At 32.5% G+C, this 20,272-nt stretch overlaps 1 protein-coding gene across 7 annotated transcripts in view; it reads right to left on the minus strand.

The window, feature by feature from the left end:
* Window positions 1-20,272, minus strand: part of LOC148282507 (uncharacterized) — a 44,221-nt gene that overhangs the window by 13,669 nt on the left and 10,280 nt on the right. The window contains exons 5-26 of one of the 7 annotated variants that reach the window (XM_088224968.1): window positions 19,443-19,647; window positions 18,629-18,796; window positions 18,096-18,224; window positions 14,871-15,047; window positions 12,925-13,059; window positions 10,760-10,936; window positions 10,535-10,666; window positions 10,247-10,423; window positions 10,023-10,157; window positions 9,751-9,927; window positions 7,606-7,740; window positions 7,347-7,523; window positions 7,121-7,255; window positions 6,852-7,028; window positions 5,166-5,300; window positions 4,902-5,078; window positions 4,677-4,811; window positions 4,408-4,584; window positions 932-1,066; window positions 668-844; window positions 442-576; window positions 172-348 (exon numbers count right to left, since the gene is read on the minus strand). In XM_088224968.1, coding sequence (XP_088081094.1) covers window positions 172-348; window positions 442-576; window positions 668-844; window positions 932-1,066; window positions 4,408-4,584; window positions 4,677-4,811; window positions 4,902-5,078; window positions 5,166-5,300; window positions 6,852-7,028; window positions 7,121-7,255; window positions 7,347-7,523; window positions 7,606-7,740; window positions 9,751-9,927; window positions 10,023-10,157; window positions 10,247-10,423; window positions 10,535-10,666; window positions 10,760-10,936; window positions 12,925-13,059; window positions 14,871-15,047; window positions 18,096-18,224; window positions 18,629-18,796; window positions 19,443-19,647 — 3,484 coding nt within the window. The remainder of the gene's footprint in view (window positions 1-171; window positions 349-441; window positions 577-667; window positions 845-931; window positions 1,067-4,407; window positions 4,585-4,676; window positions 4,812-4,901; window positions 5,079-5,165; window positions 5,301-6,851; window positions 7,029-7,120; window positions 7,256-7,346; window positions 7,524-7,605; window positions 7,741-9,750; window positions 9,928-10,022; window positions 10,158-10,246; window positions 10,424-10,534; window positions 10,667-10,759; window positions 10,937-12,924; window positions 13,060-14,870; window positions 15,048-18,095; window positions 18,225-18,628; window positions 18,797-19,442; window positions 19,648-20,272) is intronic. The other 6 variants (XM_088224970.1, XM_088224969.1, XM_088224971.1 and 3 more) reach the window with 6 other exon arrangements.

Below are 20,272 nucleotides of genomic sequence, written 5' to 3' on the forward strand. Positions count from 1 at the left end.
ATTTGTACATTCATCTAAGCAGAAATACGAGATACAAGAAAACAACAAAGAAACATAGACATGTAATATGATACCGTTTGTAAGTAAATACAAAACACTAATTCTAACTACTTTTCTACAAAATGTATAAGTATTCGTATAATCAATACAAAGTACACATTATTATTGTACCTATAACTGGCAAACCAATGCTGAGGATAGTATGACCAGTGACAACATTTTCCACCTGCGCTTCAAGCATCAATAAAATGTAGTTCTTGGTATTAAGGATGTCTTCTGGTAAGTGTTCCTTCACCGTTATTGCCACAGTACTGCCGGTTGGTGTAAGGGTGAAGTACCCTTTAGTTTCTGTAATCAAAACCACAATGAAACTGATATTTTTAGTCACTGGTAAAACTGCGTAATATTGTTATAATAACATAGAAAAATGTTACTGCGTACCTCCAGAAAGAACAAACTTGACTGAGGCAAAGTTTTCTGTAAGTTTAATGGTCGGAACATCCAAAGTGTTGTCTGCTAAGTAGCTCGCTTCGTAGTACGCTTCTTCAAATTTCAATACCTTTGGAGTTTCTGTGCCTGTTTGTATCGTAAAATTAGCTGTTAAATTCACAATTTCTCTCGCTTGAGTGTAGTGTCGGTAGGTAGTAGGTATACAATCAGTTCTTACCCGAGAGAGGCAACTTGATGCTTAGGGTGGTTTGCCCATTTACAGCGCCTGTCTCCGCGGCATCTAGCACTAGGAGGATGGTGGAACTGGAGCTGAGAATCTCCGCAGTTAGGTGTGTTTTCACTGTAATGGTCACGGTACTCCCGGTATTTGTCAGAGTGAAGAAATCTTTTGTATCTAAAAGGAAAGCGAAAATTGTATCTTTTCTGACACGTATTTTATTTTACACAAGATAATATTTATATCTTTAAAGTGGCTACTTACCTCCCAATAAAGTAAACTTGACGGCGGAAGACTCTTGAGTAAGTTTGATGGTTGGAATGTTGAGTGAGTGGTTTTCCAAGTAAGATGCTTCATAGAACGGTTTCTCAAATTTTAACACTTTCTTTGAAGGATCATCTAAAAACAAGATAAATCCAAAGGGGAAGTAAAATGATACGACTCCGGTCAACAGACTTTGAACTTACTGAAAATGTCATTTTATTCTATGACTCAAAAACATGGGCAGCAAACCTCGTTAATCTTAATTACGACATTTAATGCGTTTGGTATACAAAGCACAAGATTTCTTTTATGTAATGTAAAGTATTGTTTTAGATAACTATGTCTAACTAGACAAATTCATTAAATTAAACAACGAAAATGTACAACAATAATTTCAATGAAAATGTTAGCAGACTATTAAACTAAGCTAATTAAAAAAAAAAGTGTATTGTATTATCAGGGCAATGATTTTTTAAAGTTTTGTATTTTTTTAATTACTTCGCGTGTGACGTCTCAAGTTTTCTTCCTTTCTTCTCAATGAGTTCTGCTGATTGGTCAGTGACCTACCGTAAAAACTGGAAATCTATTACAACTCCCTTATCATCGGTTGATTCGAAAGATCTAGTGACGTCATGCAAAGAAGTTATTTTTATTTTTTTTATTCAATTTCCCGTAGGGTTGTACTTTTTCATTGCTATTTTATAAATTATTAAATTCAGACCCACTGCATCCCTACGTTTTTTAATGTTTGCCATTCTTCATCTGATATCTATATTTTTCTGAAGATCGCACAAGGGGTGTGCATACGTATAATTTGATAATATTCATGAATATATTTTTTCAGTTGGCATGATATTGTCAATAAATTCCATCACAAATCGATCTGACCTATTATTTACTTCACATTTAGACGATTTATTATTCCAATTATCTTTTAAGTGCTCCATACTTATTGTTTCTTTGCTGCGATTTTGTTTTTCCTTCCTTTATTGAATTTTTTTAAAACCAATCTTTGAAGAAATCCAGTTAAAATTTATGGTCTTGATTTGGAAAATGACACAAATGCGAACGTTCCTGTTATAAATATATTCTTAACTTGTTAAGCGAGCATCGCGAGTTTTGTTTCTTCCAGAACCTCATTTGAAATTATCTTAAAATAAATATTAACTGCTGTTGATTATGATTATTACGCCGTCTCCTGTATGCTGACTAAACGAATCACATCTGACAGTTGTGAATCCCAGAAACATTACTTCATTAGTTATTATTTTTTTAGTTACATAATATATTCCACTAAGTATCAGCAAACACAGTTTATAGTCATTCAATAATACGTTCAGTTCTTCGTAATGAGTAAAAACACTTCAAATATTCATAAATAAATATTTTTTAAAACCTGTCTTGTTCTAAAAATCTATTTTTCTTTTCTCTGATTCCATTATCTTTTTCTGAACAGCACATTCCTTGCCTCATACAGAATGGCTAATATAAGGCTTCAATTGCAGTCATTTATTTCTGATCTTACAGTTTATGCACTGCAACTTGTCTGTTTCTTCATCACAATTTTTTATTTCAATGTTCAAAACAGCTTAAAAGATTTAGTAGCAGCCTTCCAAATCTAAATTCTCGAGGCCCATCAGATTTATTTTTAAATACCACAGAGATAAAAATCTTTGTTTTTGAAACAAGTATTTTGGTTGTAAATAACTCACTATTAGAAATTCGGATTCAAACCTTGAACCTCTGGTCCCGGAGTCCGCAACACTAGCAATGACTTTTTTTTTTAAATAATGATTTTTATTAAATTTTTTTAAACCAAATTTCGTTGCATAATATAATTAAGCTACTAATATAGCTGTATTCTTATTACAAAGTTTAAAAGTTACATGATTTTCATAAAATCTTATGTAGGTATATCTATAGAAATCATTATCTATAAAATAGGGAAAATTAAAACATTAAACGAGTACATTGAGTCTTGTTAAAGAATTAAACAATGACGGATTTGTTTTAAAACAACATACATTATTGTGCGAATCCATGGAATAAAATTCCTTGTAATCATAAAATACGTTTTTTATTATATTTTGAGTTACAGGTGACGTACAATTATAAAATCTTTTTTGTTTAAGAAGATGTATGTCCTCCATTTGTTTTTATAATAGCCTAAACACATTTTTAAAAGGAATTAATTAAACTTCGGCAATTTTATTTTATTCTGTCATCTCGTTTATATGGTCCGGTGAATAGAGCTTTATACTTTAAGCTATTCATCATTCTTTCTATTTGTATTAAAGATCCGGTCCGCATATACGAAAAGCAGCCCCAAAACATCTTTACAGGATATTTCACCGTTTGGTCAATATGAGCCACAGTAAGTTTTTCATCCCCACTTTTTCTAACAAATTAAGTGCGATATCCCCGCACGAAAAAGTGGGTCTCATCTGAAAACAGCACCTTCTTCCAGTCTTCTACAGTGCATTTGGTATATTTTCTAGACCAAATGAGCCTTTGATTCATCAAACGTGCCGTCAGGGGTTGTTTCTTTTGTGGTCGAATTGCTTTTCTTTCAGATTTAACGCGTCTTCTTCGTACTGTTAAGTCATGTATCATCATCCCAGTGGCTGCCAAATCTCGTTGAAGTTCGAAACTTGTTTTCTGGGGCTGAACTTACAATTTCTGATTAAAGATATTTTATCTCGGACATTAGTTTTCCGGTTTCATGCACAATTCCCAATTCTTTTTGCTTCAATTGACCCTGTTTCTCTTTTCTGCGTAACGATTACTAACTGACAGCTCTCTGACTCACAAAACATTCATTTGAAATCTCCTTCTAAGTCATTGATGTATGTTCACTTAAGGTTATAATCGTTTCCCCTTTTCTTGGCGTGATATCCATGATTAAAACCAACCCAAAAACACTGTTTAATATGTAAGCAATTTATAAAAAAGTCCTTTATTAAGAAAATGTAAAAAAAACAACAGATAGTTCACCAACAAACAATATGAGCTCTCAAATGATAAATAAACTGTAAGTCATAAATTTTGGCGCTGAACAATTGTCAAATTGACATATGAGTGTTGCTATACGTAAAAAATGACAAAAATTACTCTTATTCCGTTAATTTGCACAATACTTTAAATATTTTTGATTCAATTACGCAAGAAAGTTGTTACAGAAAATCATCTAAAATTGTACAACCACCTCCTCAAAACATGTTTTTACTAATTTGTTGTAGAATCAACCTCACAGCCTTCATATTCATAAAATAATATTCAACCTTTCTGTTGCGTATGCTGATTTGGATACCATGGCCATGAAGCATTGAACTACCACAAAAAATGTGAAGATGAAGTACGTATGATAAATATTTTTACATCTTCCTAGCAAGACACTGCACCAAAATTAAAGCATAAGCATGATTAAAATACAAAACAGCTTCATAAAAAAATATGTGTTTGTAATGAAACACTACCTTTCAGAGGTAAACCAATACTGAGGATGGTTTGACCAGTGACAATATTTTCCACCTGCGCTTCTAGCACCAAGAAGATGTAAGACTTTGTATCAAGGATGTCTTCTGGTAAGTGTTCCTTTACTGTTACAGCCACAGTACTGCCAGTCGGTGTAAGGGTGAAATACTCTTTAGTTTCTGTAATCAAAACCACAATGAAACTGATATTTCCAGTCACTGCTAAAACTGCGTAATATTGTTATTATAATGAAAAAAATGTTACTGCGTACCTCCAGAAAGAACAAACTTGACTGAGGCAAAGTTTTCTGTAAGTTTAATGGTCGGAACATCCAAAGTGTTATCTGCTAAGTAGCTCGCTTCGTAGTACGCTTCTTCAAATTTCAATACTTTTGGAGTTTCTGTGCCTGTATGTGTCGTAAAATTATAAGTTAAATTCACAATTTCTCTCGCTTGAGTTAATGTAGGTAGGTAGTAGGTATACAATCAGTTCTTACCCGACAGAGGCAACTTGATGCTTAGGATGGTTTGCCCATTTACAGCGCCTGTCTCCACGGCATCTAGCACTAGGAGGATGGTGGAACTGGAGCTGAGAATCTCCGCAGTTAGATGTGTTTTGACTGTAATGGTCACGGTACTCCCGGTATTTGTCAGAGTGAAGAAATCTTTTGTATCTAAAAGGAAAGCGAAAATTGTATCTTTTCTGACACGTATTTTATTTTACACAAGATAATATTTATATCTTTAAAGTAGCTACTTACCTCCCAATAAAGTAAACTTGACGGCGGAAGACTCCTGAGTAAGTTTAATGGTTGGAATGTTGAGTGAGTGGTTTTCCAAGTAAGATGCTTCATAGAACGGTTTCTCAAATTTTAACACTTTCTTTGAAGGATCATCTAAAAACATTAAATATTAAAAAATATAAAGTATACTATTCTTTATGATACATCATTATGTACAGTATTTTTTTTTTTATCGAGCTGCAAAAGAGCAATCAAATATGTTTGATTATTTCAAATGCTAAAAGAATATGCGGTGAGAGACAATTTTGATGAATAAGTATTTAAACATCATTTTTCTGTCACTTTCTCGCAAATGCCTCCCCGATGGTGTACGAAAAATGCAATTTCATTTCGGACTGATATGGATGACTGAAAGCGACAAAACTGACGTTTCGTTGTCCCGTTTTCCACACCCCAAGAACTGAACGGATTTTGTTTTATTTAACTACTTTTTCTGTTTTTCAAAACTATTTAACATATTTGTTTACCTTACATCCGAAGACGGCAGACAAAAATGGACGTTGTTATGGATTTTTGGGTGGTCCTACATAGCTCTTCAACACAATATCAGAAAAAAAAACAATAAAGACCTGTTATTGGTAAATATCTATAGTGTGTAAAAAAATCATCGCTTTAGTGCCATAATCCAGGGAGAAAATACGGGAATACGTCTGCATGAAGAAAAGTCAGACCGCGTTTCCTCTAAAGAAGATTAACCTCTAAACTTAACCAACTACTCACATCGAAAGATAAAAAAAATCTAGTCAGGTGGCGTTTAAATCACTTTTTTTATTATTTTGGTTACTTATCCGACTACACACACCCGATCTGGGAAATGTTAATTGATCCAACAGCGAGATCCTAATTGAGGCCCGTAGGGCCGATTTTATTAGGCTGCTAGGACAGATTCATCAAGGCCAGCAGAGCTGATTAAATGAGGCCTCAAGGGCCGAAAAAAATACTATGCAATAGTCGGTGATTTGACTGTGTGGTATTTCAAGATGCTCGAGATCCTAATCAACAGAAGCCGAAAGGGCCGATCAACTAAGGTCTGATTACATGAGGCAAATTTTTCTGTAAATTATGTTGCTTGCTATTTATTTTATAATTCAAAGAAACAAGTATAATATGAATTGGTTTTAGCCGTAAATAAATAATTATATATATTCAGAAATGCTAACTTAAAAACAAAATATTATAACAAATCTTTATTTTTAAAAAATGGTAACACGCCTTAAAATAGGTTGGTACGTACATCGTTATTATGTATTGAAATTAATTACGTAAACGTAATTTTTACAATTTAATTATGCTTACGTAGAAGGGTATATTACGATTGTACCTCGTTGCGGTGAAACATAACACATTTTTTAGTTTGTATGGTTGGTATATGACATTCTACGTAGGCACAATTCAATTACAGTTTAATTAAAAACGTTGTATTATGCACTCAGTATATATATATATATATATATGTCATTAAATATTACTTTTCACCAAATAATATAATAAATTAAAATATTAATGGAAAATTCGTAGGTATTTTTTAGTAATATAACGTAATCATAATTTAGATAAACATTAAATAAAATAGCTGTTTTATTATAAGATATTGAGGAAATTACTTAAATAATAAAAAGCAGTATGTTAAAAGGAAAATGGTACCTTTCAGAGGTAAACCAATACTGAGGATAGTTTGACCAGTGACAACATTTTCCACCTGCGCTTCTAGCAACAAGAAAATGTAGGTCTTGGTATTAAGGATGTCTTCTGGTAAGTGTTCCTTTACTGTTACAGCCACAGTACTGCCAGTCGGTGTAAGGGTGAAATACTCTTTAGTTTCTGTAATCAAAACCACAATGAAACTGATATTTCCAGTCACTGGTAAAACTGCGTAATATTGTTATTATAATGAAAAAAATGTTACTGCGTACCTCCAGAAAGAACAAACTTCACTGAGGCAAAGTTTTCTGTAAGTTTAATGGTCGGAACATCCAAAGTGTTATCTGCTAAGTAGCTCGCTTCGTAGTACGCTTCTTCAAATTTCAATACCTTTGGAGTTTCTGTGCCTGTATGTATCGTAAAATTATAAGTTAAATTCACAATTTCTCTCGCTTGAGTGTAATGTCGGTAGGTAGTAGGTATACAATCAGTTCTTACCCGACAGAGGCAACTTGATGCTTAGGATGGTTTGCCCATTTACAGCGCCTGTCTCCGCGGCATCTAGCACTAGGAGGATGGTGGAACTGGAGCTGAGAATTTCCGCAGTTAGATGTGTTTTCACTGTAATAGTCACGGTACTTCCGGTATTTGTCAGAGTGAAGAAATCTTTTGTTTCTGAAAAGAAAGCAAAAATTGTATCTTTTCTGACATGTATTTTACACAAGATAATATTTATATCCTTAAAGTAGCTACTTACCTCCCAATAAAGTAAACTTGACGGCGGAAGACTCCTCAGTAAGTTTAATGGTTGGAATGTTGAGTGAGTGGTTTTCCAAGTAAGATGCTTCATAGAACGGTTTCTCAAACTTTAATACTTTTTTCAGAGGATCATCTAATAACATTAAAGATTGAAAAATATAAAATAAACTATTTTGTATGATACATCATTACATACAGTATTATTATTTTTATTTTAATTGAAGTATTTATGTAGCGCTATTTTTATGAAAACTATTTCAAGGGCCCTGTAGAATAACTAAATATTCCAGCACGTCTTGCAGCTACAAATCCCATGGACGATTGGGATTTTAGTTTCTTGTTTTCAATTATGATCCATTCTAATTATAACAGATAGAAGCTGTATTACAGCACGTCTTGCAGTTACAAAGCGCATGGACGGTAAGAAATCTACCCCCCCTTAAAATGACGTTTTAATTTGACAGTAAAGTCTAGTGTTCGAATGATATTAAAATAGGAGTTAGATTATAACAAGTCTTGCAGCAACTGAGCGCATGAACAATTGAAGGTCTAGACCCCATTTGCAAAATTTAGGTATTTGATAGTTGATAACATTTACATATTAAAGCTAAATTATCAATTGTCTTGCAACTACAAAGCTAACGCACGAGTGGAATTTTAGCAACTTAAAACTGTATCAGTAAATTCACAAAAAATAAACACTGAGCGAAGTAGGTAATTTGTCAAATGTTCCTGCCAAAAACAAAATAGTAAAAAATAAATAAACTGAGCATTGTTTAAACATTATGGTTAAGAAAATTGAGAAAGATATCCGAAGGGTGGCTTTTGTAGATTGCATGTAGTTACTGTCGGACATGCGGCTAAGAGGCTGTTTGCTAATTCCCGGAAGATGGCAAATGTACATATATGCAGGTACCGAGGAATGGTGTATATTGTTCCAATGACTTGGTGTCCATTTTCGTCTGAACTGTTTAATTTTATTATAGGTACGAAACATTCTCGCTCAATTATTTTTTTACGTTAATATTTGACAAACGCGTGTAACACTCTCAGTGTTATAAGGATTGATTTATCATTTTGTATGTTATTAGAAGGTATGTATTTAATATTTTATGTATTTATCAACAAAGATAAGTTCACTTTTAGTCGCACTGTTGTAATTTATTAATTAAGGGGAGGTAGTGTTCCAGATAGTTAAATTTGGTTACTTTTGAATCATAAATTAAAACATTCCTAAACGGTTATAATGGAATTAAATAGATAGGAGCACTGTTTATAGAATATTTCTGTTGTTCACTATTCGTTTTATATTTTGGTAAGAATAAAGTGTAAAATAATGCCTAAAATAAATAGTTCTCTTATCCACATTAGCGACTTATAAACGCCAACTGATAATAACTTATTTTCGAATTTTAAGGTGCGATTAGAGAAGAGAACTATATTTTACGCCCAACCAGCACGGTGGCTGAACGCGAACTTCATAATAGTACTCTATAACAAAAACGTATTATATCTAAAAATTATTTTAAAGTTTTAGCTCAGGCGGCACGCACTCACGCTGCATTTTCATCGCTAACAATACCGCGTAAGACACACTGGAACTGCTCGACGTCGATACGATCAAAACTCAACAGAATCTCCATGTCCCGTGTCGGCTTCGGTTCAGTTAGCTTTTAGTTCTCTCTCTCTCTAAGACTTTCAAATACCTTCATAATATAAATTCGTGTCACGATTAATTCATTCAGTGTTGTATTAAATTTAATAATTATTTGTAAAGTCCTGTATTTATCATATAAATAACTATTAAATCTCAGAACAATGTAAGTGAATCTTTCATTAAATTTCACGTAACCTAACAACAAAACCACGGTCAGTCCAACTAACCATTTCATTCCAACAAAAAAGTTCACTACAGAGTTTTCACCAACTTGTTATTAGAAAACGGATCACTGTTTTCGGTAGGCGATTCATCGTAAACTAATATTATTTTACATTTTCGCTATGTAATATGGATAGCAGTGAACTACAACAATAAATATGAAGATGAAATAAGGAAGCAAAATGTTTTTTACACGTACACCGCACAAGCATAAGAATATACAAAACAGTTCCATAAAAACGTGGGTTTATAAAGAAATGCTACCTTTCAGGGGTAAACTAATACTGAGGATAGTTTGACCAGTGACAACATTTTCCACCTGCGCTTCTAGCACCAAGAAGATGTAGGACTTTGTATTAAGGATGTCTTCTGGCAAGTGTTCCTTCACCGTTATTGCCACAGTACTACCGGTTGGTGTGAGGGTGAAGTATTCTTTAGTATCTGTAAACAAAACCACTCGGAAACTGATACTCCAGTCACTGATAAAACTGCACAGGTAATACGGTTATTGTAAATAGACAAATATTCATGCTAACCTCCAGAGAGAACAAACTTCACCGAGGCAAAGTTTTCTGTAAGTTTTATAGTCGGAACATCTAAAGTGTTATCTTTTAAGTAGCTCGCTTCATAGTATGCTTCTTCAAACTTTAAAACTTTTGGAATTTCTGTACCTGTTAATTGTAAAAACCGGATATTTGATTTGTGATTATATTAAAGCTACTTTCATGCATATAAACAATATGTCACTTGATTTCTTTACCCGATAGAGGCAACCTGATGCTAATGATAGTTTGCCCATTCACAGCGCCTGTCTCCACGGCATCTAACACTAGAAATATGGTGGAACTGGAACTGAGAATTTCCGCAGTTAGATGTGTTTTTACTGTAATTGTTACGGTACTCCCAGTATTTGTGACGGTAAAGAAATCTTTTGTATCTAGAAGGAAAGTATGAAACGTTGAATAATTCGACCTTTGTTAAGAATCGATATACCTTTAAAAATATAATAAACGTAAGGTACTGATGCCTTAAAAAGTCATATTTTTACCTCCTAATAAAGTAAACTTAACGGCGGAAGACTCTTCAGTAAGTTTTATGGTTGGAATGTTCAGTGAGTGGTTTTCCATATAAAATGCTTCATATACTGGTTTCTCAAACTTTAATACTTTCTTTAGAGGATCTGAAAGCACATCGATTAAATAACTCATTTTTGTGTTCGATAAATAAATAATTTTATGACAATTTTAGAATGATATTGGTGTTAAAAAAATACCTTTAGACGGAAGCTTTATAGTGACGACCGCTTGTCCACTTACAGCGTCCTGCATTTGCGCTTCCAATACCAGGACAATGAAATCATATGAACTGAGAATATCACTAGGCAAGTGCTTGTTGACCTGAATATTGACAGTACTACCGACATTTGATATTTTGAAGTAATCCTTCTCCGCTGAAAATTTTTTTATAGATTCATCCACAGTTCATTAAATTTTTTTTAATAAAATAAATATTTGCGTTCTTATGATTTACCCAAATATTTAATTTTGAGGGCCGTTTTCAACGAGTTGTAAATAACTCACTATTAGAAAATGGAATCAAGTTGGAGTAAAGTGGGATTCGAACCACGGAACTTTGGCCCGTGAGTCCGGTCCACAGGACCACAACCCAATCTTTAATAACATTTGTTTACATGTGCTTGATTAAAATATTTGAATTTGTGTACTAACACAAATTAAAGTGCTATGTTTACTTTTATTTTTATTTTTTAAAGGAATAACCCGCTAAGCCTCTATTTTGAGGCTTGTCAGCAGGTGGGATAGAGGGGATATGGAAGAAGGTAATGAAAAATACACCACAACACTCAGACCAATTGAGAAAAAAATCTTTCTTGGATTTTTTCCTTGCAACTGGCGGGATTCGAACCCGCGACGCCAGTTTCACAGATAGCCGTCTAAACAACTGCGCCACGGCACCTGTCTGGTTTGCTGACATGTACTAGCGTATCAATTAACGACATTAAACATTTTAATGAACTGTACTTGTAAAGAACTGTATGCGTATTTCAATATTTTATTTGGGGTAGCAATCATCACTGCTATCGTTGTTAGGAGATAAATAATGTATTTTCAATTGTCTCTTCTTGATTTTTAAAGTATTTAAAAAAACTTTTTTTTTACGGGGGCTTTACTTTATTTTTTTATTACATTGCATTTATACAGTACATTAAAAGGTAACGTATACCCAACTCTTTGAGATATACATGTTCATGTGTGTATATGTATATGTATGGATCTGTGTGTATGTATGTATATATAAATATAAATATGGATGTGTGTGTATGTATATGTATGTATGTTAGAGACGCCCCTTCTTTATTTACATTCAAGTCAAGATTGAAATGTCACTATCTAAATATTTAAATTGTTCCTTTATCCTTCTTCTTTCCTTCCCATCCCCTCCCCGCTCTTCATAGTATAGTGCTATTTTTATATATATATATATATATATTTTTTTTGTTAATCTTTGCTTTTAATTTCTGTATAAAATTGTAAGATTCAATATGTCCATGTATTTATAATTTTCTCAAACTGAACGGTTTGGGTAGGTAGGCAGAAATTGCCGTAAGGCAATATGCCCGCCCTTATATGTATATTTATTGTATATGTATATAAAGTATCAAATAAAAATAAATATGTTTGTTGTAGATGTACATTTCTATTCATTTTTATTTATTTTTTTATTGTTTTATATTAACTTACTATTTCTTCTTCCTTCCCTATTTTCCCATCCCACTTACTTTCACCCCTAGCGAACTGTACGTTTTGTTTTTAATATATTTTTTCCTATATGAAATGCGTAATTGGTCTTGTTATTTGTAGTTATTCTGTATGTGTTGTTTATAACTATGACTGTGGTTTCAAAAATAAATAAAATTAAAAAAAGCTTTGAGTTGATTTGGGACACAATAAATTGAAAAAATAGTTATGTAATCATACAAAAATACAAATTGATTATAACATCACATTCATACATAAGGAGATTTTTTATAAAGTGGGAAATGGCATGTACAAATTTTTTTTTTAAATACATTTAAACCTAAAGTTAGGGCATACTTATGAGTTACATAATATAATAAAGAACAATAATTGAATTTAATAATTTATATTATTATTAGAAAACAAGTAGCATTATTTGTACATATATTATTTAAGGTTCCGAATAAAATGCATGCAATATCTCGCAGCAGTCTCCTGCAATGGTCTCATCCATCAGATAATCCAATGATGCATATTTCGCCTGAAGATGCCTTTTGTTAAAGAGAACTTAATTAATTCAGACTTTGTTTGACCAGAACATAGAGGTAGTATTGTTTTTACAAGGCTTTTTACCTTGCACGAAAAATATATTTTGGAACATATTAATATTTCTAGAACTTACCTCCAGACAAAATAAAACCTACTGTTGTAAACTCTTCCGTAAGCTTCAATGTGGGTATATTCAACGAATGATCGTCTAAATACTCTGCTTCATAAACTGGTTTTTCGAACTTCAAGACTGTTTTTGGGATGTCTTCTGCACAAAAAAATGACAATTTTTATTATTTCAAGCCCGTAATTTTAATACATTACAAAAAATAGTGCAAATGATTTCATCATCGTCAACATTTCATGTCCGTTTTCTAGTTGGAGCGTATTGTGTCCACGAACATCCTTCATCCTCTCAAGTCAGCATCTTATACTGGTACCTACATGTTTGTGTTTATATCATATATGCAGTCGGTATGTAGTCATTTGTAAAATTATCTGCCTGTCAAAATTTCCAAGATACGAATATTTATATGAGAGTCTAAGATTACTCAGAAAGTTGCAGTAGACTGAAGTTATCTTTGTAAAATGAAAAATAATTAGATTCATACGAAAAAACATAATCCGTGTCACGATATAACGAAAATTTGAAAAATTATATGTATTTCATTTTAAAAAGTTTTAAAATTTTTGTTACGGTAAACAATATTGATAAACTTTAAATTGGAATAAAATATACAAATATTATTGTAATAAGGTTTGTTTTATTTTTGAGCATTTCTGAAGTCTTATACAACGTTTTATAATAAAACAAATTAATTTATGTTTTATACTCTAAATAAATAAACCAATTTTTCCAACGAATCCTGTGAAGTTCCCAAGTGGTGTGTATTATACGAGTATCATCAGATTCCAATGCTTTAATAATTGGTTTGTTTCCAAATACACCATTAAAATGACTTATCCACACATAATTAAGCAGATAATACCTACCATTTTGGTAAATAATAGGAGTTTCAATAAAAAGTTTGAATTCAGAATAATTTTGACATTGTTCAAATTCATATCGCACCTTTAGGACGAAAATAACAAAACTCAAAAAAAGTTTAAAATGAGTTTAGAACATTATCCATATTTCTGCATTAAAAAAAACGCAACATTCGGGTGGGAATAGGACAAAACCGTTACATCGGTCTCTATATTACTCAGAAAATTTAGATTCCGTGTCAGTACGAAAGCGAAGCAATAAGTGTTGTGTTCCCATTGCTGTGTGAAGGACGCAACGCAGACAAACATATAGTGACCGAAAGCCGGTTGAGTCGATTTAATTCCGATACAAATGGAATGTTTACTTTTATTTTTTAAATATTAAAACGACCAATTTAGCTTTGTGATTATTTCGTTCCGACTTACCGATAATCTTGAATTATTTAAATAAATGCCATTTAATTATTTAAATCGTATAATTCGGCATAATTTTTAACTAAAAATTTGGTGCTTACTTTGAAAAATACGAAACAATTGACGAAAGAATACGAAGGTGTCACAATTTACATTCTTCTTTTGCAATTTCCCAAAAAGTTGATTTTTTTAGTTGAGTCGTTTTCGTCCTAAAGGTGCGATAGATGCAACAGGTGCAACAGATGTATACACGGTTTTCAGGGCCAGACCGTGATACTTCAAAGGAACATTCCTCATGGTAAGATTTTAAAATGTCCTAATTAAAATTTTCCAAAAAGTCATTAAAAAAAATATTAAAAGATCTCAAAATTTAGTGAATTCTTAATTTCTTGGACAAGCAGGCCCTCCACAACCCCTAGCCCTCTTCTACCCAGTCGCTTCACCTGTCCGCGTCTGATGCGTATCGCTTCGTGGGTAAAAAAAAGTAGAAAAAATGTACTCAATTTTAAGATTTTTTTTTTTTTTTTAAATTACTTTTTGGAAAAAGGATTTTTTAAAGTTTTTTTTTAAAGTTTGCCGTGAGGAATGTTTCTCTGAAGTTTCGCGGTCTGGCCCTGAAAAACCGTGTATAAAATAAAAGGAAAATTCATGCAATAAGTCGGTCTATTTTATACTTACCCTTTTCCGGCAAATCAATAATAATACTAGTAGACGCGTAATCTTTTGGTGTCGTCGCTTCCAGAAGGAGAAGAAGTCTTTTCGAACTATTTATAATTTGTTCTGGTAGTTGGTTCTTTAAGCTAAGTTTAACGACGTTTCCATCTATTTTCGTTTCAAAATATTCTACGCTGGCGTCTAAATCATACAAATAAAGGTAATTTATTAAGTACTGAAGCGAAATCAACCGGAATAAAAGATTATATATTTAGACATAGAATTAAGAATAGTCCAGAAGGAGCGTAGAATCATATTTGAATACATCGAACTGTGTTTAAAAATCCCACCACTTTGCCCTTACACATATATATTAAGTAATAGATTTGCTACTTACACATGCATTTGCCACTTTCACATGAAATGTGATCCCATCCTGTTTTTTTTTTATCCCAGCAGTATTTCTACACTTTAAAACGACTCAACACAACAGAGTTAAATTCAAATCGGTAGTTGCGTACTGAGCGACGTCTATAAAGAAACTAATGGATAGTGGAGCTAGGTAGAATGGATTGTCTCATTTGCCCATACCAATTTTGAATCAACTGCTCCACAAGTGAACAGCTTATGTTAGGTTTTTGTTATTTTCATCGTTTGTTTTGTAATATAAATAATATAGATTATTAATTAATAAAAAAAAATTAAAAAAAATAGATGTACATAAATACCGTGTTTTTTAAACTATCTGAATATTTGTTAATTATCTTTGTTTTTAAGTCAGTCTTCTTTGTTTATTCTCAAATGTAATTTCAAAAAAGTATACTGTTAAATGTCCTCGGCACGGAAAACCCCAGTGAGGTCACATTATTTTTATTATTAATTATAGTTTGTAAGCAAAAAATGTGAATAAATAAATGAACAAAATGTAAAACTACTATTTTATGAGTAGTTTAGTCACCTTCTGTTTGATGCGCGTATGCGGTTTCTGGACTATTCTTAATTCTATGTATTTAGGTCAGAATCAAGTTTTGCATAAGAAAAAAAATATTTGGCTACAATAACAATTGAACTACTAAAAAAAGTAGGTTATTAATTTTTTTTAAAGAAAAATATATTTTTTGTGTTAGTTTGAAGTTGCGAATATTCCGATATGTTAATATTATGTATCTTTTTTGGGTGATACCGTGTATGTTGGATTTGATCCGACGATTCGGCTACCATTGCAGGAGCCATCTTCAGGGAAAACTGTGTGTTTTATAGAGAAATGTATGTGTTTATGTACTAGTAATTTGTACCGTGTCACAATCAGCAGTAGGCACATTTCTAGTTTTGTAGGAAAGAATAATTATGTTTATGTACTAGTAATTTGTACCGTGTCGCAGTCGGCAGTAGGCACATTTCTATTCGTTTTTGTCATATGTAGTGCTGGGAACCATGTTGAATTTAATTTAAGCCCGTCGTCTTTGTTTATATTATTTGGATGTCTGTGTATTTCAATTGCCTCTTTTATTATTCGTGCACTATAATTACTAGGTTTATGTAGAACTTTTAGTTCAAAGGCGAAAAAATGCCCTGTGTCTATAAAGTGTTCCGCTATTGCGGATTTGTCTGGGTGCCCAAGTTTACACGCTCTTTTGTGTTCGTCAATTCTCTTCTTTGCTGTGCGCTCGGTTTGTCCAATATACACTTTATCACATCCTTTGCAACTTAGTTTGTATACGGCTACAGTGAAGATGGCTCCTGCAATGGTAGCCGAAACGTCGGATCAAATCCAACATACACGGTATCATCCAAAAAAGATACATAATATTGATAACAGTGACCGTGAAAACCTTCGCACCTATTCCGATATGTTGTTTATACATATTCATAAATATGCATATTACTACTTTTGTGGGAATAATGGGATTTTTACGAGGCTACGACCCACCTCGATTAAAATTGAAGACCTTGGCGGAAAACAACAAATGTCACATACATAAAATTTTACAGGAGAGCAATAAAACTTTTCATTTCCTAATGGCACATGATTTCCTTTGCCTTTGATATTGTAAAATGTAGGCAATACAATGAAAACATAAAAAAAGGTTTCATTTTTGTCAATATCTCTTTTCGAATTTAAAATACATAAGAAAATAATAGTGTGACATTTGATGTTTTTCCAAAAATTAGGCACATTTGTTGTTTTTCCACAAAATCGGTGGATAAAAAATGCACTAATCTTGTTAAAACATTAGGAAAATGCTTATTTTTTTAAAAAAGCATTAAGATTTTACTTGTGATATGTATTGAGGAGGAATAAAACATTGATTTGTATTACATGGACGACGAAAATTTATTAAAAGAACAAAATTATTAAAAAACGAAAAGAGAAAAAAGAAAAATTGTTAAACGAAAGATTTAAAAACTAATCTCTAACACCTTTACTATTCACTTAAATGTCGTCTTGCACATCATCATCATTTATTAAATTTTCATAAAATATTTTATTTTCAGGATTTTGTAAATATTTTGTCAATTTTATCAAATCGTTTTTTTTTGGTGGCCTTTATAGGTACCAAGCCAGAGTATGCTGGCTTTAGTGTTATTTGTCGGGGAATTTTTTTTTTTTTCGGACTAAAAATGAGTCCCATTGACCCATAAAGTTTTGTTTGGCAAGAACTTCGCCCACTCTATCTTTATCTATTTTGTATTTTCTGATTTTTCTTAACTCAAAGTTTTTTCCAAACGACGGCTTAAAGAATAGTTTCAAGGAATCTTTCATAAAAATCCGATGATTCTGGCTTGACTTATATACTATGAGTCAATCCTTTTACTTAGCAAATCTTATTTTTTCCTTTTTTACACTGATTAACAACCCTCTTCTTAGGTTTTTCAGATACTTGCATACTCGAAACATTTATTTTAAATAAAACAATTAAGCTTTAGTACAAAATTGCCTTAAATTGAACGTTAACTTTCAAACTGCACACTAAAAATGACACTTTGAAAGGAAAATACTGTTTTTAAACAAATCGTTAAGGACATTTGTGGTTTTTCCACAAACACGATATTTTTATCTAGTGATTTAGTGGGTATTGGTTGTTTTGACCTTATTTATAAACTAGCATCGGAAAGAAGGTGGATACTAGATAATATTAAGACAATAAAACAGTTTGATTAAATTTTGGACATTTGTTGTTTTTCTGCCAAGGTCGTCAATTATTATCATTTAAAGTCTGTTAAGATTGAAAATTGATGAAATGGTACCTCCTTTTAGCTTGATTACGACTTTTTCATTGTAACCCTCAATTTTGATGTCTTCAATATTTAGAACAGCCGCAGCGCTGTACGTTCCTTCGTAAGTCGACTTTTCAAACTTCAGCAGCGTGGCTTCGTCTTTCACGCAAGAAATTATTGATTAGTTCTACACAGGTAATAAGTTTATAATTTTCGAACTATTAACAAATAATACTCAAATAATAAGACTTACTGATTACCGGTGAAATTTGCAAGCGGCATAAAAAAAATATCAATCTACTGAAATACGCCATTCTTAAAATTATACACAATTGTAACGTTGGATTGAAATATTACATCCTGATATAATTCACTCAATTTTAAATTTCCTTGCCAACCACCACCAAATATTATTTTACGTTTTTACAGACAGCGGCAAAAAAGCCCCAAAAGAAAGACGACAAAGCGGCAGAATGAAGCGAAAATGAATAAACTCGAATGATCAAGATTAAAAATTAAAACCCCAAACAATTTAAGGTTAGAACGCAAAAGTAAATTTATACCTTTAGGAACTGCAACATATATGGTAGCTGAAGCACCTACAGTATTTTCCTTCTTAGCGTTTAAAGAAAACATGAAATGATCTGTGTTCTCCAATACTTCTTCAGGAATGGGGTTTTTTATTGTAATATCAATTACATTGTTGACATTATTCACTTGAAAGTATTTATCTAAAAATAATTAAACAGGTTTTAAAACATTTTTATTAATTACTCTTCACACAATTTTGGTAACCAACTTAATAAGTAAATAAAGATAGGTTTATGCGCAATTTTTTTCCCAAGGGATACTCAGTAATATTTTGTAAACATTTATGGGTAATGGATACATCCATGTAGGAATATTATAACTTATTCAACTTACACGCTTTGTACTCATTTCGAGTGATATTGTCTCCATGTTTATTGACTTGGATACGACATAAGTTAGAGTGAAATTAATGCAATAACTCTTTAATAATGCAATTTTGAATAAAGTTGGTAAATCTCAATTTATCTACTACTTCTGCGTTATCTAATGAATTCACGTGCGCTGCTCATCATATGTTGACTTAAAAAGAGCCGCACAAGACAGGGAGGAATGGAGGAGAAGAATGAAAGTAATTGCTGCCAGCCAATCCCAGGATTGAGACCAGAGAAGAAGAAGAACGAATTCAGAAATCGATGCATAATACTAATAAAAAATATTAACATCCTCAGATAGACGAGTAGTTATCAACTTTGGCGTGAATTGAAATGATCCAAAATTATTTAAAAATAAAAAAAAAAAAATATTGACCAATTCAACTGATTTCTAAAACAAAAACCTAATACTTGCCTTCCGATATTGAAAAGGTGGTGTCACTGGTAAAACCGGTAGAAATTTCAATTTTTTCTTCAAAAGAAAGCTCGCCATTTTTTATAGAGCCAGTGTAATAGGTCTTACTAAACTGCGGCGCCGGTGGTAACTGCGCCACCGGGTCGGAGGTCAGAGTGATGGTGGCCGGGACAGTGTGCGGTGGGTCTCCTGTTCTATCCACATCCTGGAATAAGTACATTTACCATAGAGATGGAGAAATAGATGTCTGCCGACCGATTGCGCGGGTGGATGGAAAAGTACAAGCAACATTAATAAAATAACTACAAAAACCGGTTGATTTTTAAGTAAATACCTACCATGAAGTCAAAGACGAAGCGAATTTTTCATAACTTCCTTCCATATGCTATTGCCCGACCTGCTGACAAGCCTTTAAAGTAGAGGCTTAGGGGGTTATTCCTTTAAAATTATAATCGTCTTTTGCTGAAAGTATTTTAGGGGAAAACTTAGCATGCCTATTGTGCGTCTGACAAACTGTTACCAATGCTATAGGCTAAATATCTGGCAGAAGAGAAAGAAAGCCATTTCAGCATCAACACTAGCGAGCTGTATAGATTTTAGGATATTAAATGTACACTTTAAATACTCCTTAAGCTGTCCCCTTGTTCACATGGAGTCATTTGTTTTTTTTATAATAGATTCTATGGAACTGATGCTGGATGGTGATACGCAGTTTATTTTCGAAGCAGATTACGTAGTAAGGTCTAACTCCTTGAAATGAAAAATTTGGAACTGGTGGGGAAAACTTATCATCGTTGCTAGCGGTTTGAGCGGTCTCTTCAGCAAGTGCA

This window comes from Micrasema longulum, unplaced genomic scaffold (genome assembly GCF_059751315.1).
Source record: "Micrasema longulum isolate JH-2025_06_02 unplaced genomic scaffold, ASM5975131v1 h1tg000322l, whole genome shotgun sequence".
NCBI classification, from domain to species: domain Eukaryota; kingdom Metazoa; phylum Arthropoda; class Insecta; order Trichoptera; family Brachycentridae; genus Micrasema; species Micrasema longulum.